A 26,747-nucleotide genomic window follows, 5' to 3' on the forward strand; every position below is an offset into this window, starting at 1 on the left:
GTTGCTTCACTTTTTGTCATAGAGGCGTATTAGACATGACGCAGCAGCCGTGTGTTGTGGGTCCACCCACCTCTTCTGCTACACAATCAGGGGGAGAAGGGCAGACACCCCGTTCCAATGTCCAATGCCTACCCAAGCATGGGGGGCCACCGAACCTCAAAAACTCTGCATGCCTCCTCCGTGCCACGCGCTCTCGGCCTTAATACAACACAACATGCAATGTATCTTTAGTTTCCTCCCGCTGGAGTCGCGGACTCGCCCACTTTCACTTACAGTTTACGATGCAGAGCATCCACAATAGCCCTTGTCCTGAATGCAGTGGTGCCTCCTCCCATGCAGTGCGTCCACACAATTGTTTGCGTAGTTCCAGAGGGGCGGCCTGTTGCTGTCTACCGTGTTTGAGGCGACCCACACACCAGCGTCCCAAGCCTATTCCCCGTGTGCCGCAATGGATTGTGCTCTCCCACGTAGGTAAGTAAGTCCTCTGCGGGGGTACCTCATGCCACCTGTCTGGATCACCAACAAGTCCCACGTGTCATCGAGGCAATTGTGCCCCCGGAAGTGCCCCAGTCATGTTTAGGATTGTCCTGGCACTATTTTGCGTGCCTTCTAATTTTTATGCAACATTTTATTCACGCAGTTTCCTGCTGCCGTATTCCATGCCAGCAACCTTGCGCGGCTCTAAACCTTATCATGGGTCGCTGTCCCAGGTGTTATTACGGCGCAGCTCCCAAATGTACACTAACTGTGTACAGGTGATTCGTGGCCTCCCCTTGTTCCAGGGACCGTCCGTTGTGCGTGTCTGTCTCCCTCACCACCCAGCGTTAGCCTTTTGACTTCCTTGTCCGTGCCAGTGTGCCGGGCTCCCACGCCCTCCGTCTCCACGATGGTATAGGGTCGGATTGCGTGTCAGAGCTATCTGGCACAGTATCCACCGGCACGCTGCAATGACTTCTCTTCTGGCTCTGCTCTGCAGGAGTTCTGTCAGCCGCACGCAGTGATGTAGCGCTGCGTTGTCGCGTGATAATAGATCACCACAGCACACGTGACTCGATGGTTAGCTGGAGTATGAGTGTTCCTTGTTGTGGATACATTGCGGTTCTCTAGTTGGTTCGCCCGTCTTGCTGTGCACTGCTCCGCGATCACTGCCCACACTCAGCTCCTCATCCCAGTGTCCACCTCTATCTGCGGGCGTCCGCCATTTCTTTTCCACTGTCGCAGGACCGATCCTGTATCCAAAGCCTCACAACTCTTGTTCCGCTTGGCTGTTTCAGACCGCAGGGAGTTTACTGCAAGCCTCTCACGCTCCGACTGCCACCAGTCATTATACGTGCATTTTCGGTCATCCCCGATCATCGCATGCATCAGGAGTATTATAGAGTAGGCAGGAGCATCCCATCACGCTGCGGATGTTTGGATCGTGTCGGGTGCATAAGCTCTCATCGGGGGCACCGCCATGACCCTCCGGTCCGCTGCGGTCGTCTCATCACACCGCGGTCAGCCGATTCCGTTGTCCGTGGTTTCGGGCGGCCATCTTGCTTCCTTCTTCCATCCGGCTCACAAATCTTTCTTTCGTGATTTTCTCCGTCGCGGCTCCTCTGCTACGCCTGCAAACTTCAGTGGGCACAGCTGCACTATTCATAAATCCACCCCTGGAGTTGTAGGCATACACACGCATTTATTCATGCACTTCTGCCACAGGATCAATGCAGGATCATAGGAGCTCCCTCGGCACACGTCTCTTCACATGGCCCTCTTGGCCACGCCCCCTCACCTGTTGATTGATAATGGCAAGCTCTCCGTCCTGCTGCTTCTGGCAGGGGCGCTTAGTCAAATGGCACCGAGTTCCTTCACTGGTCCTCTGTTGTGGTAGTCCAGGCCTGCTGCAACAAGACCACTTCTCTGCAGGTAAGTGTTGTCTCTTATTTTCACTCGCCTGCTTATCTTTCGACTTTTGTAACTGTGTTGGTAAAGTTCGTTCATGAACTAATGTTCGTTCTGTATGTAATGTCTCTTTTTCTGCTCTCTCCCCATGCAGGTGATGTTGCGGGTCTGGCGGTAGCTACAGTGTTTGGAAGTGGAGCCGGAGACACGGAGGAGCGAAATCAGATGGTCCGGTAACTGGTAAGTAACCTTTAAGCCTTTTAGGATGTGCGTGAGGTTTGAATGCGGTGCAATCCTTGGTTAGGGGTTATTGGAGGTTCTAACCTTGTTTTTATCTCTCTTTCAGGTTTCCGACTTCTTGGAAGAGCACAGATGCTGCAGTGTAGGAGTCAGGACCGGTGTGTTGCTCAGGAGGTGAGGATGATGCTGTGGAGAGTGCCGGAGATATTCAGGTAAGCATGCAACTGGAGCACGGGATTCCACAAGGTAGGTTAACTGGTGCAGGTGGCGGTGAGCGTCACGTTGCACGTAGGTGCAAAGTAACGTCAAGCGCTTGCCTTACAGATGGGCGGGCTTATATATCCTATTAGCTTTGGTCACACCCTGCCACTCCTAGTTTCTGCACATGCAATCCACTCCGAAAGACCATGCCCAAACTGAAGGCACGTGAACAGTTCTTGTGTGAAAGTTAAAGCACCCATGCACCGAATAAACGTCCCTGCTTACATTTTCCCCATCAGCCTGGCACCAGAGGCACCATGACAGAGTCCAGCTGGGTTCCCTATGTTTGAATGTCCCAAAGGGACATAAAAGAGGTATGTGCCCCTTTATTCCCATCACCTGATGGTGTGGGGTCAGCATGCTTGGGCCAGTGGCCATGACACCTCCACCGAAAGCCTTGGAACGGCCTCTGTAGGCCTCCGGGGCCTTGGATCGTGAGGGTTGATGGTATGAATAGGACCCTCCGCCAAAACCTTTCAACGATCTGCCGGGGTTCCCGCCGGAGGCACGAAAGGACGAGCAGTGTTGCTGAAGAGTGTCTAGGGCACGGGGTGTCTCTATCAGTCAATGGCTTGAAATGACTCATCAATGGCTTTCCCAAAGTGGTTGTCCCCGCCGAAGGGCATGTCCAGCACCCTCGTCTGGTTGGTGGCTTTCAGCCAGCCACGACGACAGAGGTAGACACCATTGCCCATCTGCCGGAACCCTGTGTCCGCGATGTCCAGGGCCACTCCCTATCCTGGAGGAAGGAGATCACCTCGACCCGCTTGTTGTCAGGCAGGAACTCCAGAATCGGGACCATTTTATACCACAGTTCCCTGTCATACCTTGACAGGATTGCAAGTGTGTTGGCCGTCTTGACTGTCAGTGCTGCCGAGTAGATCACCTTTCTTCCCACAGCATCTAACTTCTTCCCCTCGCCATCCAGAGGGACGGAGGACAAGGCGAGGGGCTAGACAACTTCTTCCTTGCTGCCACCAAACCACTGAGTCCGGGGAAGGCTGAGATCGTAGGCACTTGGGTGCGGATTCCGCCACCCTGTACTTTTTCTCCAGCCGATCTCTCTTGGCCAGGGCCATGGCCAGATGTCAGGTACACTTGGCTCTTGAGATGGATGTGCTGCAATTTATAGTAATTCTTTGTTTATTTAACTACTTAATCCATAAACAGTTCAGATTAAAACTTACCTTAACTTCCATTGTCCCGAAGGAGAGTTCCCCTTGTTCAGAAGGAGAGTTCCCCAAGCCATCATGGTGATGAAGAGGCAGGGTCCTGATTGGATGAGAACATTCCGCAAGATGATTGGAGGCTGAGGTGGCTTGGAAACCGAAAGAGAATTCCAAACTGCCTTTCATTGTCCTCACCTTAACAGGAAGGTCCTGTTTTTTTGTATCTCTTGAAGTAGGCCCCATTTTAATCTTTGAATTCAGCTGAGGTTGGTGAAGAGGCAGGTTGAAGTCCAGATCCACGAGGGACAAGACAAGCAAACATCTGGTGGGAGCGCAGCGCTCGGATTTCTAGAGAAATGTTTTTATACAAATCTAATGAAGAAGTAATCTGCATTCATGAGAAGTTAAGAAGTGACTGCAAGTTTATTTTTAATCTCTTAGTTAGTTTAGGCATTTAGTCAGTTAGTTTTAAATGCCAAGAAAGCAACCTTTGTGAGTCCAAGTTGGGAGCAGCATTCTGCAAGGAACTGTAATTTTAAGCTGACAGCAGTAAAACCAGTCACACTTGTAAGCGTTGATTTTCTCTCTGAAGGAAACTCTAGATTAATCTGCATGAGCATTAAATGCTGTTAAGAAAGACTGCTGTCAGGGAAAAAAGATGTTAATAATATGCACGCGCTACGGCAGACCTTATTTGCTGACGCGCATGTCACTGACAGTGTAATGATCGCTAGCGCCTGGCAGTGATTTATAACACAAAAGTAAGCCTAAAACTGCATCTCACTGCGCATGTGCTCAAGATGACCAGTGGTTTCTCAGGAAGAGAGTCAAGCGCACTTTTCTCTCATACCCTGGACAGGAGTCTAGGAGTTAGAAGGTAATATTCCTTGAAGAATGCAAATGAGGGGATAAAAATAAGGGACACTGATTACTTAGAGACTCAATCCAAGCGAGATAAGTCTAGCACAATAGACTCAAGGTATCTGCTGCCAGTTTGTTACTGGGGGTTTGAGTAGTCTAGGAGCACGTTTGCCCAGGAGAGTAATTCCAGGAGAACAGTTTTCTAGTCTGCCTCCATCTAGCAAAACAACAGACATGTTTCCCGACTGTGGGATGGTACAGAATTAGTTTGAACAGCTATTCCAAAGGAAACCTCTCATAAGGAAAAGGTTGTTAAGGTTCTATTTGGAGCTTCTGAAATAAAATTTGCTTCCCAGCTCTCAAGGGAAGCACAACAGGTATAGAAAAGTACAGGGGAACTCAGGTGGGGTGTTTTGATTAGGAAGGTATTAATCTTTCGTTTTCTCATCCTCTGCAGGTGCTTGGCTGGTTGGAGAGAGAGTAATCTGTGTTCTGTTTTTTGTTTTATCCACTTTCCCCTTTCCCTTTGGGGTGTAGAGACTTCTGCTGTTACAATCAGTAGTCGTTTACACATCTTAGAGCGACTGTGGGGCTCAGCAGCTCCCGCAAATTAAGATTCAGGACCGGACGCCAGATTATTCATCAAAGCCAGGCCTTCTTCCCAAATGTTGTCTAGGAGAAGCACAGCCATGATGGTCTTTCTCTTGGCTTGGCGCAGTTGGTAGAGAAAACCTTCCTTCTTGGTCTCATCTGGCGTCAGCTGGAAGAGTTCAGACGCTCTGGCGACCATGGCATAGAACGCCCCACTTCATACGGGGAAGAAGCCCTTGGCTGCGGCGAACCGCCCGCAATGATGATGTCAACGTCGTCCGTAGTTGCTGTGGCTGCGGCCGTGTCCGTCCCTGCGGGGTTGGGGGTGAAGGCATGCAGCGCTTGAGTGGAGGTTGATGCAGCGGCATAGGGTGCTGCTTCCTCTTTTTTGTTGGAGGCTGATCCGGGGCCGGTGCTGGGGGCGTTGTAGTCAGCATCCATTACTGAATTTCCGACACCAGGGTGTGTAGGGTTGAAATCTGTCCAGCGATAAATCCCTCTTGGTCGGAACAGTAGGCCTACTGGGCCCTGCGCCGTCATCGCTGGCATTTCCACCATCGCACGTCTCCGTCGTCGTCCCCATCGGCGTTTCCTCCGCCGTCGTCGTCCCCATCGTATTCCTGGATCGTGTGTATGGACACCTGGTCCTCCTCATCCGAGGAAGAAATATCCGTGCCCTGGAGTAACGTCTATCCTGAGGCCTCCTCTCCGGCCCCTCTTTTTTGAATCCAGAGGGGTCAGGTTCGAGTTTAGGGATAGCATCCTTTTTTTCTGGTCTCTTCTACACCGGCCCAGGTGGGGCCTCCCGTCTCGGGGGTAGGGACACTCTGGGCACCACCAGGGCTACCTTGACTGGGTCAGCCCCTTTGGCCTTCGAGAGGGCAGCCGCCAACAACTCGATCGTTGAGAACGACTTCACCTGGGCCTTCTGGGGCAGGTTGGTCGTCTTTTAATGCACCTTCATCTTCTCTGGCTTTTCCCGCAGCTTCGCCGGGTTACCCGATTTCCTCTTTGAGGAGGAGCTGGAGTAATGGATGCAGATGGTGAGGATGAGCGCGCCTTGCCCGTGGCGGGACTCGCTTGCGCGGCGACCCCGATGGAAACGGACTCGCTGTGCTTGGCCTCGTCTTGGGCCCCGACCGATGGAGCGCCCTCAAAGAACTAAGAAGCCTGCTCCTCGGACCGGCCGGTCCAGAGTGAGGCATGCCCCCGCTTGCCGCACGGGGTAGAGGCTTTGGCGCTGAGCCACGCCGCCAGTCTACTGTAACGATCCTTCATGGTTCGCTTGGAGAACCAGAGGCAGATTTCAGAATCCGCTTCCCTGTAGTACGGATGTAGACAGTAGAGGCACTGAAGGTGTTTGTCCTCTACAAACACGTTCCGCAGTCCGCAGCTGGAGTACAGCTTGAAAAGGGAGCTTCCCCCTTCCTTCTTCTCTTCTGACATGGCCTGAGTGCGAAGTACACCCGATTGCCTTCTGGAATCTTCGATGAAACTTCGACGATTCTTGCCCTTGAGAGGCGTTGAAATTCACCGAAAAACGGATCCCGCTTGTCGGCTGATGGAGAGAAAGAGCACACAGGCTCTATTCGACAAAAAACATAGAATCGCTCACGAAGCAAGACACAAGGACTCCCAACACTTGAACGTGCAGTAAAAATATGGAGATGGCTGCCAGAGGAGGGGCCTAGGGAGAGGGCACTATGAACCAGAGTACAATGACTGGTTTAGAGGAGAAATACAGTTTGTAAGTGAAAGTAAAACTGTTTTTTCTTTTACAGAGGATTCCCGGCCCGATGACGGGGAATATTCATGAGCACATGAATCCATGCTAGAGCCCATGCTGGAGAAGGGGACTTTTACTCCTTGGAGGACTTGCCGGACTCGCTGTTGCAATGTTAGCGTGCCATCTCTGTGCCAGTCTTAATTGTCTGGAGAGACTCGTCCACAGTCTTGCCAAAAAGATTGTCCCCATCAAAGGGCATGTCCACCAGCCTGGACTGGACATCCGCCCTGAAGTTGGTGGCCTCCAACCATCCCTGTCATCAAAGGGACAGACACCCTGTTGCCCATCTGGCGGAACCCAGTATCCGTGATGTCCAACGCCACCTTGATGGCGTGGTCTGAGGCCACCTCACCCTCCTGGAACAGGGTCTCGATCTTCTTGTCCTCTGGCAGGAAGTCCAAAATAGGTCCCAGCTTATACCACAGCTCCCCGTCGTAGCAGGATAAGATGGCAAGGGCGTTAGCCGCCTTGACGGTGGAGGCTGCCGTGTAAATGATGTGCTTCCCCATTACATCCAGTTTCTTCCCCTGTTGGTCAGGGGGCACCATGGCTGAAGATGAAGGGTTCGCCGAGCACTTCCTGGTGGCGGCAGAGACCATGGAGTCAGAAGAAGGCTGTGACCTCAAGCACCTCAGGGCCGAGTCTGGAACCCTGTAATTCTTTTCCAGCCTATGCCGCTTGGGAGGCGCAGTACTCTGCGTCTTCTTTAAGGCCAAATTTTCCTCCCAGACATCATCCAGCAGAGAAATGACAGGACGGTCTTCCACCTGGACTCTCTGTGTTGGAAGAGGAACCCCTCCTTCTTTGTCTCCTCAGGCACCAAATTCAAAAGGGGGGAGGCCCTTGACATCATGGTGTGTAAGTAACTGAATCCATCCAGCGGTAAAGCCCTAGTGGTCTTGTCGGCACACAACAGCTCTCCGCCTGCTGGTACGTAGTCATTGGAATGAGTCGCTGTAGTATCTACATCCATGCCTGTGCCCGTAGGAGGGGCTCCTCCGCTACATGGGTCAAGGGTCGATGCACAGGGGGTGGTGGCGTCGGTCAACGTCTTGGGCCAGCCGGGTCCTTTGACTTAAACTTTGGCCTGGACGGGCTCCTGACGGGCAGTCTTGTGGGGCCCTGCGCCGGGGCTGGTGCAGTTGTAGCAGGCAGCCTTTGTTGGATCTCCGATTCCAGCATGTGCAGTGTTGTAAGGATGTCCAACGACATGTCCCTGGGTGCTGGCTGAGGGGTTGAAGGAACAGCCGGCAGCAGCTCGGGATTGAAGCACCTCCTTGGACTAGCTGGCGTAACTGGGTTTATCCCATGCAGACCCCCCTCAATGGATACGGTCTCACAGCCCCCTTTTTGGGCTGAGTAGTAGTCCTTGGGCAAATTGTTGTTGTCGGAGCTTGTGTCAATGTGCACCGGCTCCTCTGAAGCATCCTTTGGTATTGCTCCCTCTTGTCCATAATGAAGTTCCGTGGGTGGCAGACGCTCCTTGTCCTTCTCCGACACCTTTGGAAGTGAAGTGGCGATAGGAATCGCTGCCATACCTGGGGTATTAGCAGATGTCGGCATCGGCGCTGTACGTTGTGGAGGTAAAGTCGCAGCTGTTGTGCCCGTAGAGACCACTTCCGTAGCTGAGCCCCCTTTTGACAAAGTTGCGACGGTTGTCGATGAGCTGGATGCAGAAGCTTTCGTCGACGGGACTGTCATCATTGACGAGGCTGTGGTCATTGACGAACTGGACTTCCTGGACGACAGAGCAGTCGTCGATGAAGACTACGTCTTGGTCGTCGATGGTGTCATCGACGGAGGACGAAAGGAGCCACCCGAGGACCTCTCCTTTGCTGGCTTGTCCTTAGATGGTAAACAAAGCTTCAAAGGGGTTAAGGACTTACTCTTGGAGGGCGCACTCATCACCGGCAGGCCCGCCGTAGATGTAGATGGCGATCGTGCACTTCCCAAATTGGGAGCCGCTGCAAACCCAGTGGGATCCGTAACATGGAGTTTGGTCTTCTTTTTGACCCGCAGGGACGGGGCGACCCCAAAGGATCTCCCTGTTCTCCGAAAGAGCTCACTCATGGCATCAGCCGGCCCTGGATGAGGCATGACTGTGCCCGGAGGCTGTGTCAGAGGCCTTCCCAAACTTTCCCACCGCATTGCTGCTCTCTGCCCCGAATTTCAGTGCTATGCGGATGACACTCAACTCATTTTCAGGCTCCCTACTGCCACCTCTTCTCCTTCTTTCATTTCGGACTGTCTGTCCGCCATCCAGGAGTGGTGTGCTGCCAATGAGATCTGCCTTTATGCCAGTAAAACTGAGATTCTCCTCATCGCCACACCTGCTACCTCTGTTCCCAACACTCTCTGGCCGGGTTCTCTTGGCCCTCTTCCTGTTCCCACCTGTGAGGCTAAAAACCTTGGGGTCATCTTTGACTCCACACTTTCCTTCTCTCCTCATATCTCTGACATCTTTAAGAAGTCACACTACCGGCTGCACCTCCTCAGAGGTATTATTCCTTTCCTCTCCTTCACTCAGAAGCTCACGGTCTCCAGAGATCTGGTTCTCTCTAGACTGAACTATTGCAACAGCCTCCTTCTAAATCTGCCTGCCACTACTCTCCGCCCTCGCAAATCATCCCAAACGAGACTTGTCCTTGAATCAAGCCCAGGGATCGTATCTCTCCAGGACTGAAATCTCTGCACTGGCTCCCAGTGGCGGCGAGGATTAAGTTCAAAACCCTCTGCATTGTCCACAAGGCCTTCTGGGGCCTGGGACCTCAATACCTTCAACTCTCTCTTCCTAAATATCTTCCTTCTCGAGCTCATCCGTCTCCAACTCCCTCAGGGTCAGTCGCTTCTCCAAGCAGCGAGTTGGTGGTAGATCTCTTTCTTCTGCTGGGGCCACCCTCTGGAACAGCCTCCCTGTCTCTCTAAAACTTGAGGAGAACCATCACCGGTTCCGGAAGCACCTCAAGACTTTCCTCTTTGCCTCTGCTTTCTCTCCTCCTCTCCCCTGCTGATCTCCTGGCTGAATCTGAAAATGCACTGGTTACGTGGCTACTCTCTGATCTCGGGCCCAGGTCCCCTCCCCACCAGTTGCACACCTGCACTGCCCCCCGGCAACCCTTGCACCCAGGGAATGTTTCTGTATCCCTACAGCCCCTACCAGCACTTGACACCCCATGCCTGCACTTACCCTTGCACCTGCCACCAGCTGGCCGCTCTCTTATTTATTTATTTTACTGGTATCCTATGTACTGCCCTCCCCCCTCTGCTCTCCCCCCGCACTTTTCCCCTTCCCCACTCCCCTGCACTTGCGCAATCTCAATGTCACCTTGCCTTGTAAAATCGTTGTCTCTGTCTTACCTCTGTTTCCCCTCCCTTGTCTCGTCGCACCTTTTGTATAGGCGCGATATAAATGCCATATATCATACACATTTCTTAGTCCACATTTTGCTCATATCTTGAAGAGATATCATGTGTTGGCTGAAGGGCTGAACTGTTGAATCCTACAGAATAAAGTTGCAATCAACCAAGCTTACTAACTTATTAGTGTTGAATCATACAGAATAAAATTGCAGTCAACAAATTCTACAAACATTTATCTTGCTAACGAAATGTATTATCATTTAAATCATGACTATTTAGGCTAGCGCAACAATCCAGAGCCACCCTGTTTTTCCTAACATACAACAGCATCTTGGTATGTTTCACATTTACATTAGCTCTATAAAAGCTATTCCTACCTACACCAAAAAAGAAAGCCACTTTCAGTACGGTAAAATAATAAGAATGTCCTAATGGAGTGAAACATTTAATGCACAGGCACACAAAGCCTAACACCTAAGAGATGCAGCAAAGCATTTAATCAAGCACAATTATTTGAAATGGTGATGCATGCTATGCAATGCGTTACATTACACAATATTGGTCTTTTAACTATCACAGTTTGAAACTGAAACGTAGATGCACACATAATTAAAATGGTTGTTCTTACACCAAAAACAAAACAAGATCAGAAAGGCATACAATTTCAGACCTCACTGTTATTATAACCTGAAAACCATCATAGGCACAGTGCTAACCTGCTCTTGTAAGTGAACTACTTTTAGTAGCTGTAGCGTTCCTTTGAGGGGTACCTTCCAGAAGATTATGCAAACTTGGAAAACTCCCAGTCAGATAGCTGAGCAGAGACTCTTTCCTGGGACTTTCCTTCACTGGCATTCCTGTTCGAACAACATGAGCTGGGGAATCAGTGGCTGTATCTCCACTAGTGTAGCTCAAGGACTGGTAGGGATGGGTACCCTGTAAAACAAAAAAGTACACATTGTATGGGTGCTATGACAGATTTGAATAAAAAGGTAGAAGCTGTCATAATTTTCAGAACATGCCTATAATATGAAAAGCTATAAACTCCAAGCCATGCCACATCTGCCTTATAGCGACCAATGAAACATTCCTGTTAGCATTTACAGAGATACATTTCATAAATGTGCATTCCAACTATGACACTACCAAAATTCTCTTCTAAAGCACAATTGGAAATATGCACAACATTGCTGAAGCTTGTAGGAGTGCATTTTGGGGTTAATGTGTTCACTAGAAATCTAAAGGCTTGAGGCATTTAGAAAATACATTTTATTTTCTATGCAACATGAACAAGAGAAGCGATTGCCTAAACTACAAATATACCTGCTAATCTTGTTACTTTCTGCTAAATTGGTATTCAAAACAAATCTTCTTGCTATGATTTAATGACTGTATGGACCCTTTATCAGTATTGCTATTACATTGCACGTAGAAATGTGCTTGCATAAACAAAAAAGAACAGGAGTCCAGGCCAAAATGGATAAAACAATAACGAAGTTTGAATGTGTAATTAAACATGCTGACATTAGAAAATGTTATGAAAAAAAAAGCCCCAACGCCTATTTTATAATTTGGCAAAAGCCCAACTTGTTGAAGCACACACGTTAATTTGCAAGAGACAGATGTAAGGAACTCATGGTTGCATCAGTAAAGACAGACACGTGATCACAGTTCAAAGGTGTTTATTGAACAATGTTTGCAGGGTGGAACCATCAAATGAAAAAAAGGCAGTCCTAGTGTGGTTGTGTCAAATAAAAAAGGGCCTAAACTAAGAAACCTATTGCCAACCTTACAAGCAATACTAAAAGGGTGTTGGAAGAAAGAAGTGTTCATAAATAATATGTCAGGATGCGGTAGCTTGGTTCTCCCTTCCCCAAGTTTTGGGCACGGGTAAGGTGGGCTCTTGGAGCACAGCACATACTCAAGCTTCCCCAGCACGAGTCAACAGTTCTGTTCCAGTTCATCAGGAGCCTTGATGGTCAAGTCTTGTTTGTTATGTTATGTTATTTCACGTGTAAAGCGCCAAAGCCCGAGGGCATCCAGGCGCTGAAAGTCACTTGAAAGTCTCTTGCCTTCGAGGGCCTGATGTATTTAAACTACCAAACAAAGGTTTCTTCAACAAATTAATGTTTGTTTCCTGGTTTTACTCAGGGTGAGGGTTCTCCACCCTCTTGGGCCCCCTCTTCCGAGCACTGACCCCCGTTTCTATTGTTATCAGGGCCTCTGTTGTTGTGTCTCCTTGTTCCGAGGGGTTTTGGAATAACTAAACAACAAACAAACACAAAGTTCTATTCTACGTATTTCTTGGGTGAAGGACTCACCTCTGGATCCCCCCTCTTCCGGGCGCTGACCCATCTTTGCTTTCAGCCTCCCACCACCGGGCTCACTATGGCTTTTCTCTGGTGATGAATTCACCCCTGGGTCTCCCTCGTTCGGGCTTGGATCCCTTTCGACTGTTGGCCTCCCTCCACCTGGTTCACTATGGCTTTCAACAATCTTCCTTTATCCTTCTCCTATAAAGTCTTTTTAACAGTTCGTTGTGAACCTCCCTTCCTCGGGTTCACTTGATCAGGGTGATACTGGCTCACCCCTGGGTCGCCCTCTTCTGGGCGCTGACCCCTCTCAAATCTTAATGTCTTTTTAAACAGTTCCAGTGGACATCCCTCGGCCGGGTTCACTTTCGTCAACACACTGTTTCTTGGGACTTTAGACTTGCCCCCTTCTCATCAGCATCCCTCTTCTGGGTTCACTCTTGCCAACTTCACATTCACAAAGGTTTTCAGGATTTACTTCCCTTGCTTTCTCACAGTTCTTAGGTCAAAGGCTTTTGACTGTACAGGGATTTTGCTTGATCTGCTGTATGACCACTTTTCTTGGTGGCTCTCCTATGGCCTTCTGGTATTTGTAGTTTCACTCAGATGGGGATCGACCAGTGTCTCTTGAGTTAGCACCCAAGTGGTGCCGGATCCCTCAACAGTTGGTCCCCCCTTTTACAGTTCTTTTAACGTGGATCAACTTGCCACTTTGTGTCTTTCATTCATTACAGCCCGTCTCTTATCTGCTCTCCTCTCGTTTCACGGCTGTGATGAACCACTTGGCTTTCTGCGTAACTGGAGTCAAGGCCAGTACCACGGTAGCAGGAGTGTCCCTTGCTCCCTTTTATCAGCGTCGATACGCAGCGTGTACCGTTGACATCTGCTGCAACACACTTGGGGTATTGTCTTTGGTCATACGATTCACTTTGCGGAGGTTACCCCTGGTCTGCGTCGAAAAGGGCAAGGTTGTGTCCCTCCTTGTCAGTCTCTAGATATTTGCCACCTTTCTCCTCCTTTTAAACTGCCGGGTCTGGATAGCTGTCTCGTTGTGCGGTCTATTATATTAAGGCAAAATGGACCAGTGGAATGGGATGACAATTTGTAGTGTGTATCTGGACCAACAAAAACACCAGATGTTTGAGACCTGATACCATGGACCGGGTCATGAGTATATGCAAAAACTAAGGAAGACTGTATTAATATCAGCAGTTTACACCGACTTGACCTGCCAAATTGGTTTTACTGTTGATGGTTTGAATGTGAAAGTATGGGATTGAGAATGATCGTTTGAGATACGAATGTTGAATTGATGAAATGAACTATTTGGTTTTATGATTTTATATCATACATGCATTAATTATGTGAAATTTGTATTGATGAACTATTAAAATCTATATTTGAGCGAAGACTTTGTGTCATCCCATTCCACTGGTCCATTTTGCCTTAATATAATGTACTTTACCTGAAGGACCAGGGATTAAAATTGCAGGTTTACCCCCTTTCTTTATTTTGTATTCATTGTGCGGTCTGCCATGCTCATACTGTGCTCTGTTGCTCCACCTTTTATCCCTTTGGGGAAGGGAAAGGGCTGTCGGGTCTGTGTGATTCTGACCAATTGCCTGACCCTTGTATTGGGACATGCCAGGTAAACGGCTCTGGTGTGTCGTGCGAAAGTGTTCGTGTCGGAAAAGGGGGTGTGGGGGGGTTTGGGTAATGGTTTTGAATGTCCTACGTGGTAGGATGGGGAAAAGGTAGTAAAAGAAGGGGAATACTGCGTCTCATCCATCGGTGTCCCACTTATATTCCCCGAGGACTTCCCATCCAGGTGATCCTCCCTCACTGGTCCACCACCAGGAACTGGATCAAATAGCGATGGCCGTGTCTTGGCCACCAGGATGGGAGATCCTCAGGGACTAGTCAGGGAGACACCTTCAGAATTCTCACACAGAGAACAAGACTGGCTTCAATTCAAATATAGATAAGTAAGAGGTTATTTTTCAATGTTCTTCCTAATGAAACAAATGACATTATCTTTTAGAATGTGTATTTGGCTAACAGGGAAACAGGGGTGGCAATTAGTCTTCAAAAAGCTGTTTTCGCAGCCAGAGGTAAGACGTACGATTTCACCCAAGGCCACGCTACGCTGAACCAGGAGCAGGGCCCGGAGGATGCTGCCGGCCCACAAGATCTTGACCTTCAGAGGTAAGAAAAAGCAAAAATTGTTGCTTCAATAGTTTGGAGACAAAACTGAACTGCCTTGGGAACAAGCAGCTTTCAGATACCTTCAACCTGAGATAGTAAACCGCTCATGGGGCTAGAAATGGGCACTTAGCCAATTTTTCCACATTTTTAGACAGTTTCAACATTTTTGTGGCTGAAAGAAGCCTTTTGAACACATTTTTATTTTTATGGAAGGACAATTAAGAGACACCATGATGTATTTTTGTTAGGTTAGCCCTTCAACGTCTCCTCTACAGGTAACGCACTTAGTTTGGGGCAGTACCGAGTTTTGACACAGTATCCATATATAACCTGTGTTTCCCCTCGTACTTCTCTAGCCATGATAAGTGGATCCAACAAAGAACAAGAAAAGGTAAGTGGAATCTTTGGCAAAAGGATTTAAAATTGTTTACCTGTCATTTCTTTGATCCATGGTTCTAGACCACATTTAGGCTGTTCTATTCTTCGTTAATTATCTATAGAAGCAATGGACATTTTGACAGTTTTTAACCCTTTCTCTTTAATGGATTATCCCGAGGTGTGTCTGAATAACCTTGCATGTCCCCTGGCTTGATAATCCACAGCATCACAATTGCGAGTATGAAAGTATGTATTACTAGGCCATAATGGCTACATACACACTTGTAGTAGATAGTTTCAACATTTTAGAAGAAGAGTAGGATGTTGGGTATCTACTCCACTACATTGCTAAAATTAGGAACTGTATATTGTTTGACTGCTCTTTTTTTTTTTTCTTTTCCAAGCTTTATTTATCATTTTTCATTTTTAATCACAAATTAGAGCACATGGCTGGTTCAACAAAACAAATCAACTATTGAATCTTTGAACAAGTCGAATACAATTTGAAATAAAGTGCCACTAGTATCAACGCGAACAGTACATTGCTATTGCATCATAGTCGTTAATAGTGCCGAAAAACCTGCAGTTTGTGGGTACAATGTTCCTTAGAACCCAGGTATTGCATGCCAGGGAGCCAAACTGCAAGGAAGTTCTGGTATGAGTCAGTGAGGATCACAGTAATCTTTTCCAGTGCAACTAATGTACAGACTCTGACCCACCACTGTGCAACTATCGGGCCTTCCGCCTGTTTCCAAGACATGGCTACAGTTAGTCTGGCCGCAATCAGGAGTTGCGTTACCACCCGCACCAATGAACTACGCAGCGTGTATGCCTCCTCCTCGGCCGAGTCCCCCAGAACTACTACTTTGGGATTCCAAGGAAAGCTAATTCCTGTGAGTTCTCTGATGTGCGAGAGAATCTCCTTCCAGTATAATTGAGATCGGGGGCACGTCCACCACAAGTGACCCAGTGTTCCTTTCTGCCCACATCCCCTAGAGCATCTGCCTGAGTACCCAGGGTTAATCTCATGTAAGCGACTGGGGGACATGTACAATCTACACAACATTTTGTACCCACATTCCTTCATAGTTGTGCATTGCAATGCTTTGTGAGCCCTTTCCCATATATGTGACCATGATTCCGGCTGAATATCAATTCCCAACTCAGCCTGCCATTTTGCCATGTAAGGTACAGTCTCAGCCTCATTCACCGGGCCAAGCAACCTATAGAACGTGGTTGTGTGCTTTGAACTAGGCCTTCTACCAGAGTCAACTATCCCCTTGGGGTCCCGCGTTCCCTTACTTTTCACTTCCACATTTGTGACCCTATGACGGATTTGACTGTACCTAAACTGTTCCCCTTCATCCACCTGAAACCAGTTTTTACACTATTCAAAGGTCAGAGGGGTCGAGTCCACATACATTTGGTCTAGGTGGGGTTCCCCCACCGTTTCCCACATTGCTAAGTGTAGGCTTATCAACCCAGGGCTGAAGTCAGGGTTCCCCAATATCGGAGATTGGGGGGCCTTTTCATACCAGGATTTCCAGTGTTCTCATTTCCTGATGGCAATACCCTAAGGATGCCTGGTTCATGCTAAACAGTTTTCCTCTGCTCTCCCGGAACCTGGGTGTGAGGAACAGGTTGTTGGCCAATGGGAACCTTGTATCCTCTTGTTCCAGTTCCACCCACTTCTCGCTGTTTCCCTCCCTCCAGTCGCACATAGAGCTGATCTGTGCCGCTAAGAGATATCTTTTTAGCGAGGGTAACCCCAGACCTCCCTGCCACGGTGATTGCAGCAGCACATTTCTCGCCACTCTGGGACTTCCTCCCTCCCCAGATAAACTTAAAGAACTTCCCCTGCAGTTGGGAGATGGGTTTTGCCGGGATCTTGATGGGCAGAGCATGAAACACAACAGTTTAGGGATAAGCAACATTTTAACTGCTGCTACCCTCCCTAGACAAGAAATGTGTTGGTGTTCCCATTTTTCCACATTCCCAAAACAAGTAGGGTAGTTTGCTTTATAGATCCCGTCTGGTCGGGGTGTCAGATAAGTACCAAGATTTTTTATTTTGTCAGTCGCCCAGATAAGACGTAGGGAGGGGAGAGTATTTTGCAATCCCTCATCTGCTCCCCCAATAGTCAAACCCACTGATTTCCCATAGTTAATTGAGAACCCTGATAAATATCCGAAGTGATCAATAATGTTCAATGTTCGGGGAACCGAATGAGACGGGTCTGTTAGAAATAAGATGATGTCGTCTGCGTATAACCCGACCTTGTGTTGACGCACCCCTACTCGGATTCCCTGTATGCTCTGATCTTCCTGTATTAGGCGAGCTAAGGGTTCCATAGCTAGGGCAAATAGTAGTGGGGGCAAGGGGCACCCCGTCTCATTCCCCTCTTAATGTGAATCTGGTTTGTATGAATCTTGTTGACCCTCACTCGTGTCGTTGGGTCTACAAAGCTAGCGAACACCCATTTGCAATATTGTGGGCCGAACCCGAAGTCTCCCAACACTTTCCTTAAGTAGGGCCAAGACCACTGCTTTCTGTTTATTACGCCCTCCCAGTTCAATGCCCGTCTGATATTGTCAAATGTAGATCTGCCTTGTATAAACCCGGTCGGGTCTTCACCAATCAGCTCAGGTAGAATATCTGCTAGCCTATTTGTCAGTATTTTCATAAAGATCTTCACATCACTGTTGAGCAATGCTATAGGCCTATATGAAGCACATTATGTCAGGTCTTTCCCTGGTTTCAAAATAAGGGTCGTCCTAGATTCCCCCATCATACCAGAGACCTTTCCACTTTTCCACTTTTGCCAAAGGAGTTGAAAATCTTCACCAGCGGTGGGACTAAACTAGCCCAAATGTTTTTATAAAAGGCATTGGGGAACCCATCCGGCTCTGGGGCCTTGTTACTCTGAAGATGTCTAATAACCATGTCTATCTCAAGGGCCGTAATCAGTCTGTCTAACTCTGCTTTTTCCTCAAATGTAATTTTGGGTACTGGAGGGTGTCAAGAAAGGACCCAATTTCACCTTTATTAGCCTCATCCCCCTTCTGAAGTTCCTTAAAGTATGATTCAACTATTTGGGCATTGGCTTGTTCCTCCCACCATCGGTTCCCCTCCTGATTTCGCAGGGCTCCGATCCTATGGCACGTTTGTGTGGATTTCAGCTTTGCTACTAGCATGTTATTCGCTTCATCCCCCTGGAGTAGTAGTATTGATATGATATGATATGATATGGTATTTGTAACGCGCCTATACACAAGTGTTTCAAGGCGCGACGAGGCAGGGAGGGAGGGAAACAAGGGGAAGACAGACAAACGATCCTACTAGGCCAGGTGTCATTCAGATCGTGCAAGTGCAGAGGTAAGGGGAAAAGGAGAAAGTGCAGGGGGAGGAGGTGGGGGGGGAAAGTGCAGTACAAGGTAAGTAGCGTAATAAAATAATAAATAATAAATAAAATAAATAAATAATAAATTGCTTGACATGTAAAAGGGATTGTGTCACCGACCCCGCCTGAAGCGCTTCTAGTTTAACCCTTGCCACCCTAAGATCCCCACAGTGTAATGTGCTCCTCTGTTCGTGTTCCCTTTCCCTCTCTCAGAGTTCCTCCTCCAACGCTGCTCTCACCTGAGCCTTCGCTTGTTTCCAGGCTGCCGCTTTCCCTATGAACTCTCCCCGAAATACTGCTTTTCCCGTATCCCAGAACAAACCCAAATCCATTTCCCTGCCATCGTTCTCTCTAAAATAATTCTCAATTATCTTCCCCATTTCTTTTTTCAGCACTGGGTCTCGCAACAGTGCTGTTTAGTTGCCATGGGGCCCGTTCCATAGGTGGTGAAGTAAGTCCCTGTAAAGTGAGTGTCACTGTGATGTGTGGTTTCAGGGTGTAGCTCACAAGGGTTGTTGCCATCAAAATCATGTCTATTCTCGAGTAGGACCTATGTACCGACGAGTTAAAGGTATAGTCCCGCTCTTCACCGTGATAAAACCGCCAGGCCTCCATGTCCAATTGCCTCAAAATACCTGTAAGTGCCCTAAAACCTCTGAGATCTGTTTGAGAGGCTGGAGACGTCTTGTCGCATTGTGGATTGATCACACGGTTGAAATCCCCCCCTATGATCAAGGCACCCTCTCCAACCCCCAGGATTACGGGTACTAGGTCTTGATAAAAATTGATCTTGATTATCATTGGGGCTGTATAGCCCCACTATCATTATCAGGTAACTCTTAACCCCAGCGCTACTGAAGCACCCCTGTGGAAACTCCCTGCTTTTAAGCCTCTTTGCATCTTGGGGTAATAAGTGAGTTTCTTGGAGGATAACATCTCAACTTCCCCATTCTTCCCAGTCTGATACAAAGATTGGCCCAGAAGGTGGAGCCACGACAATATTGCTGTCCAACAGTAGGCCTGTCAGGTGCTATGGGGCAGCAGTTTCTTTTGCAGTAAAGTGCAGAGGCCCAACTTTCTCCAGAGCTTTGCTTCGGGTACAGCACTTATTTAAATGTTTTTACATTTGTGACAACGCCCAGACCCGAGAGTATCACAGGGTTAGGTACATAGTAGGTAGTATATTGAAAGCAGAGAGATAATAAAGATAATAGAAGAGGAAGTCACTACTGCAGCGTAGTCATATTTATCGAACAGCCAGGTTTTGACGAGTTTCTTGACGGAGGTGTAGGCTTTTTCATTTCTGATGAGAGCTGGTAATAAGTTCCAAAGCACTGGGACTGTGACACCAAGGCTGATTCCTCTGCTCTATTGTTCTTGGTCTGTCAGGAAGTCTGGCATGTGCTGCAGTTCTGCACCCACAAAGTGCTATATCCGGAAGGGGATCGGATCCCGCGTGGCACCGGAGTGTAGCCTCGGTCCTGCGCCGATGTCGATGGGATAGACCCGGTCTGGGTGCCCGACACGTCTCCTGTAAACGACGTTGGCAATGACGTTGTCTTCTACTTTGTCGAGGGTGTATGACCTGTTTTGGACACCTTTGCGTCAGAAACCCTGCTCATGGCTGGTGCTGCCAATAGCATCAAGGCAGAAGCCGTACTTGCCACAGCCTTCTCAAAGAGCTGCAGTATTTGCTGCTCGAACACCTCCCATTCCTCCCTAGGTGCTCTCTTGCCTGAGTAAAACATACCCCTCACCTCTGAAGAAAGTTTCTTTTTGTGGGAGGATGAGGAAGAATGATGAGACTCACTGCGTGAATGTGATCTCTTTTCGTCTTCTTTGGTCATCTGTCGTCCCTGTCTTTTTCTCAGAGGTGGGATCTTTTTTCACTTTTCTTTTTTTTATGTGGGGGAAGCCCCGCCACACTTTCCCACATCCCCCCACCCTTTTATTTTTTATATCCTACCCAACACACTATCTTTTATTTTTTGTAATACATTTTTTTTTAAAGTTACAAAAATTGCACCAAAATTCAGCCAAAAAAATGCAATCATTGCGTCCTCTATTTTTTTCAGAGTTGTTGTTTTGAAGGGATACCGGATCGTCAGTGTCAGCACCTGAGGACTTGGTGGTTGGCCTAGTCGGTGACTTTGAAGGAGGCCTCCCAAGCACCAGTTGAGCTGAGCACTCCCTCAGAGGCTTCGGGTTCGACTGACAGAAAACACATTGTTCATTATCGTGGTCCACCCGTAGACACCACAAACAAATGTGCAGGCCGTGATGGACACTTTCGAGTTGCAGTCTCGACAGCATTTGAATCCTGAAGACTTGGGTCCTAACATACTGATGCTGAAGAAATACATTTTAAAATGTTGAGCCGTGTTCTAAAACCGCATGCAGAGGGCGCAGAAAAAAAGGAAATGAGATATGGTTGAGGCATGCAGATGTTGAGGAGAGGATGCCAAGCCACACTACGCCCCTTGTCACATTTTTCCGACCAGCTGGCACCAACTATCAAGATTAGGAATCTGTGGTAGATTGCAATCCATTAAAGTATGTATGTTGAATTTTCCTGAGACAAGTTCTATGCAACACCCGTCCCACACTGTGAAAACCTACATGCATGACATAACACCCTCCCATACCTGGTCAAAAGTTATTATGCTTTCCCCTGCCGGGTAACATGGTAGGGAATCTGAAACAGGAAGTCATTGTTCAGGAGGAGTAACTTTCGTACGTGTCCTTCTCAAGGCCTCCATGTCCTCAGCCCCTATATTGGGTCTGATAAAATTGCCCATACAAGTAGGTCTGAAAAGCCTTGTCCCATGTTTTGTCGGCAAGTTGAATGTCCTGGTGAGTCGAGGAATACCGCTGCTGGGTTTGGACTCCGAATGGTCTGTGAGAAGAAGCAGCTCCACATCTGGAGTAAGGCTGACCAGACATCCGAGTATCTAATTATTTCTCCGCTCTCTCGAGAACATGGTCTACCTTTTAACTGAAAAAGCCTTCCTGCATGAGAGGTTTGTTGAGCAGGGGTTGTCTGTGTTTCTGGCTTGAATCCTATTCAATGTAAGCATGCGTTCTTAACCACAAATATGTCACCAATTGGTAAGGCTGCATTTTCTGTGGCGTCGAGACCGCTTTAAACAGTGGCATTAGATGCCAACTGACCCACTCTGACAATTGATTGCATCTGGTTTTCAATGGCTTGGGGCATATTTGTAATTCGTTATTGAAGCTTGTTCCACTGGGATCCGTCATAACATGCCAGAAGGCCCATAGAATTTGCAATTCACCGACTGTACGCTGCCATTGTAGCCATTTTGTGAGCTACGTGGTACAGCATTTTGTTCTCGATGCCCGGCGCAGACTCGAATGTAGAAGATGGTATACCACTCCTCTCCCTCACAGTATCTAGTGTGGATAGGGCCTCAACATAATGGCAATTGTTAGGGGAGGAAATGCAGTATTATTTCTAGCTGCACTTTCACAGAATGGCTAGGGCCTGAAGAATGGGGTGCATCTGACGCTTCAAAGACTTTAATAACAAAATGCACTAAACTATAGGGTGGGGGTCCTCAAGGGTATCGGGGCTTAGCATGCTTGGACAGGGTGTTAGTGTGTTTGCGGAGAGCAGCCCAATGGTTGGCCGGCAGAGCTGGTGAACAACTGCAAGGGAGCCCTAGATGGCCCCTCATGTGCTGACTCTTCGGGGGTCTGTAACGCTCCCCTCTGTTGGGCTGTCCATGTCCACTACCTCTTCTGTGCCTAAGGTGATCTGAGGCCTGTGCCGTCATAGAATACACTGCACATTGCTGTTCTCTATGTGCTTTATGAGTTTTTAGATTTATATTTGACACTTTTTTTGATGGATGTTCCTCCCATGCACATGGATTCCTCCTCTTAGATATCCCTTGATGCGCACAACACTCACATCTGGACGCGACATCGATGGCGGTATAAATCGCTTGCACCACATCCTGTGGCCGCAGTTCCTTGTTTTTCCTTTTCCCCATGCGCAGCTGCCTTGGGGAAAGCAATATGAATGTTTTGCAGATGTTGAAAGAGTAAAAATGAGAGATTGCTCTTAGTCATTGGGGTAGGAAGAGAGGGCAAAGAGGTATCCGTGGGAGGCACATCCATAAGAAAGAACTGTTGCGATCCGAGTTTCCATGGCATGTACCACTGTCCCTGCTAGAATAGCAAAAGGACAGTGGTCCCCGATCCGGGGAGACTTTCCTCCTGAGAATGCAGCCCGCAAATTCCAGGAGGATGAATCGCAAGGTCACTTTGTTAGGGAGAATGACCATTGTTATGCTTCATCCCCTCTCCTAGCGAGACCCCCAGGACTTTTTGCTGGACTTCTGGATCTTTTTGCTTACATCCTGAATGAGTGGAGCCTTATTCCACTCTTTCATTCTGATGAGCTCTGTCTTTTGGAACTCTTCTCTTTGTTTACCTTTACTATGGAGTCTACTTTCCTCCATATCTCTTTTAATTAAGGTATCTGTTTTACTTTTGCAGCACACAGCTTCTTATGGACAAGTGTTGCTGGGAACCCTTTGGGTACTCATTTGAGATTCTTTTTTTATCCTCGAGTAACTACAGTTCTTAAGGACAGAGGGCCTTCTAAACTCTATACTCTGAGCGATTGGCATACACCACCCTATGAGAAGTGCCAAGGGGATACATAGTACACCCCTTCGATCTGCTCCTGTGACTTTTTAGTCACATAGACAACCTTCTAGTTATGGCTGGTAGCAGTGGACATGTTCTACCAACTATGGTGTTATGTTTCACCGCACACTTTGTTGAAAGTCTCGGTTATGCACAATAGGGTCACCTAAGTACTAACTTGGTGGCTCCTTTCTTTTTTTGCCATTTCTAGCATGGTTGTTCTTTGTTAGCCCTTCTTCTACCATTCTGAGAGGGAGAGGTCTGTGTGTGTGTTTTGCCTTTGCCAGGAACCCTTGGGTGTCCCCACCTAGGCTCCAGTGTGTCTGGGCAGGCAAGAAGTGTGAGAGAGGAGTTATTCAGTCCCCTGCTCTTTGTCTGCCTGAGTGTCTGAATGAAAGCAGCTCCCACTGGGGGTCTGGCTGTCCTGACTGGACAGCCACCCTCCTCAGGGACGTCTCTATGGGGGAGCAAACAGGGCACGTGCCCTGGGCCCCCATCCTGGAGGCCCTGGAGGGGGCCCCCCACAAATCCTGCTGCTGGCTGCTGCTGCCAGTAGTGCCAGGTGGGGCCAGGTCACCGATTCCGTGACCAGGGCCAGCCATGAGGGGCAGACTGAGTCATTTTTATGTCATGTGCATCAGTTCAGCCAGTGAGATTGTGTCTGTTGCTGTCCTGTCTGGACACGCGTCCCTGAAATGCATGCACTGGGGGTGCAGAATCGTCCTCCATTCCTATGCGAGGACCTGCCAGCGCATGGGAATGGTACGATAATTAAATGTGCATTAAGTCACGTCCACTTCGGCCACAGTGCTGGTGCACAGAACTGCTACTGATTCTTAGCTGTGCTACACATGGGGTTTTTATAGTCTTGGATTGGGGTTCACTCAGACTACGCTGCTTTCTGGTTTCTGTTCATGGAGCTGCAAAGTGGTTCCAGCTGCTCGGGACGTTTTCCTACTATGGTTTGCGAATGAATTTTGGTTTTGTCGTTGGCTTTAGGTCTTGTTTTTGAAGGTGCTGTAAATTAAGATCGATTGAAATCCCCACCGACCCTTGAGCTCCTCCATCACTGACTGTGTTTATGATATATGTCTGAGTTACATGGTCCATGCACACTTCCTCCCGCTTCCACATGCTTTAATAGTTATTACCCAATGTGACGGTATGCAAATGGTTTCAAGATCAGTATGCCGTTTTCGTGAGGAGTTAAAGAACGGGCACCTTGCAGCCTGTCCCAAACACGTGAGGGTGTTCAGCGTGCATGCGGAAATATACTTCTGTGCTCAAGGGAGGCACAAATTCCGACTATCCTCTTTAAGGAGGACTGTTATTTAATTTGTTTTACTAGTATATTTTATTTTCAGACTATTATATGATCAAAAACGACGCATGTGTGAAGATCCTTTTTAGAACTATGGTAGAAGACTTCCAGATAGGAGCGTGGGCGGGCGCAAAGCGTGTATGCAGGGCGTATTATAGACACGAGAGACATGGCAGTGAGGGGGTTGCACGGCACCTCCCCTCATTTCCCTAAGTGCATTGCAAGTGGTTGTGCGAGGCGTGCACATTTCTCTGAAACACAAAGATCTGCCGGCAATGAAAAGCGTAGGACCCTGGTTCGTATTTCTTGTAATTTGAGATGGCACTCAGAGTTGTCTAAGGCGTAACCCTACCTTTCATGGGAGATGTACCCAATTGACAACCTGGGCTCTCTGCCCGCCATTCCTCAGGCGATCAGGGCTCGGGTCAAAATCCCCAGTCCCTCTTTCTTTACCCCAGTAGGGCCTCCAGCAAATTATTTTCTGAAACGAAATTTACCTGAACATCCTGCTAAAATGGGTATTTTTTCACTAGCGGTACAGTACAGGGTGTATAAAGGGTGGGCGTTCGAGGAGTAGTCACATGGTGGGGGACTATGGATATATGGACCAGGGCAGCAGGCTGTATCAATCAGGAGGGGTGAGGGGACCTGTGAGGGATTACACAGCAATAGAGTCTGTTGTGAAAAACTTACAGGCTCCATTATCACCAACCCCCCAATAAGCACATCTTTTAGGTTCTGTGAATATGGCTCTGTCATAAGCACAGCCCTGTCCTTTGGATCTCTGACAAACCTCCCCTTTGCCCCACACGACTCTCCTACACACCAATGGCATATGAATACAGTGTATTCCCTGTGTTTGTGAGGGTAGGATAACCCGTCACCTGAGCACATTATAACCTCTAGACCTGTGACTGGGACACCCCACACCCTGGCATGTGCGCCAATGCACCCGTTGGATGGCTCTGTTGTAGTGTGGTGTCTGTGATTGCACTCCAGGCTCCTCGAGTCCTTAGGGATGCCCAGTTAACCCCTTGACTCTTATTGCCACTAAATCTTTCCTCGGCGGGTCCACTGGTTATTTGTCAGGGGCCCCTGGCTGGTATATTTTGCAGGTGTTGATGTGCGCTCGCACGTCCTCGAGGTCTCTTAAGTCTCGTGTCTGTGGTCGTGGATGGTATCTCTGGTCTTGTTGCGCCTCCGAGTCTGGGGACCGGAGTCATTAGGCCCACAGCTGGCTTCCCTAAAGAGCCATGCCTTTGAGTGCACCCTAAAGGGTCTTCTAGTCCTTGTGCTGGGGGCCGCCACCTTGGCAGCCCGGTCTTAGAGTCTCAGTGCAGGACTCCTCGGTTGTGGTCTCTTGACCTGAAGCACTGAGCATTGTCCGAGGTTTCTGACTCTGAGCCCTTGGCTGGCTCCCATTGTCTGTGTTTCTAGGACACACTCTTTATTTGTCTTAATATTGTAAAGGCTTTTGTGACTTACTTTAACCACAGTAAAAAAAAGACATCTCTTATTTTCTATGAATACCTTTTACTTGCTGTTTACCGTTTCTATAGGTGGCAGAGCTGGGTGACCATGAGGACATTTCACGTGTGGGTGGGCTTCAGGTTTGCAAGTCTTGTTCTCACATTGATGTAGGTAGAACAGGAGTGAGAGAAGTGGAGGCCACAGGTGGGGTGGGGAGCAATCACCTTCAGTCTATGTTCTGTTGCATGTTTGGTTGTTTATTGGATGCTTAGAAACACCTAGAGCCGGTTTCAAAGCACTGTGGGGCAAAACGGAAAGGGATGTGTGGGGAAGGCACGAAGGTAACAGGAGAGGCATAGGAGGCTGCATCATTCAAGTTTTGCATATATTATATACTAGGGTAGGTTGATTTGATAAATTGTGACTCATGCCTTTGAGTAATAGAAATATCTGTTATTTACAATATTCTAAAATGGCAAACTATGGTACATGAAATAAAATGACTGAGTTTGAATGGCCTGGATTGTAGCAAGTTATTTACGAGGTAGGTAAACATAACTGCAGCAGGTGTAGTAACTCTTGAATCTACCTTGCTCCTTATGTTGTGTGGCACTTGTAAAGTGCTTAACTGTTGGTGCATCCCCAAAGTGATGCAAAAAAGATTGACGATTCAGGTGCACAGTGGTCCGCATTGTATTTCACGGGCTCCCTCTACACCTCCGAAGGACGTACCTCTGATCTGTACCCCTCCCCGGAAGTCCTTCAAGGATGGCAACCATCTCCATATTGCCACTCTTAACTCTCGCTCTGCTATCAAACACTCCTCTGACAT

General features: G+C 48.2%; 1 protein-coding gene across 11 annotated transcripts in view; it reads right to left on the reverse strand.

The window, feature by feature from the left end:
* BLTP1 (bridge-like lipid transfer protein family member 1) overlaps nt 1–26,747 on the reverse strand; it is a 2,946,455-nt gene that overhangs the window by 1,295,739 nt on the left and 1,623,969 nt on the right. For all 11 annotated transcript variants that reach the window (XM_069631149.1, XM_069631145.1, XM_069631146.1 and 8 more), the window contains exon 42: nt 10,869–11,088. In XM_069631149.1, the coding sequence (XP_069487250.1) occupies nt 10,869–11,088 (220 nt within the window). The remainder of the gene's footprint in view (nt 1–10,868; nt 11,089–26,747) is intronic.

Source organism: Ambystoma mexicanum, chromosome 6q (genome assembly GCF_040938575.1).
Source record: "Ambystoma mexicanum isolate Mex_15411 chromosome 6q, UKY_AmexF1_1, whole genome shotgun sequence".
NCBI lineage: Eukaryota > Metazoa > Chordata > Amphibia > Caudata > Ambystomatidae > Ambystoma > Ambystoma mexicanum.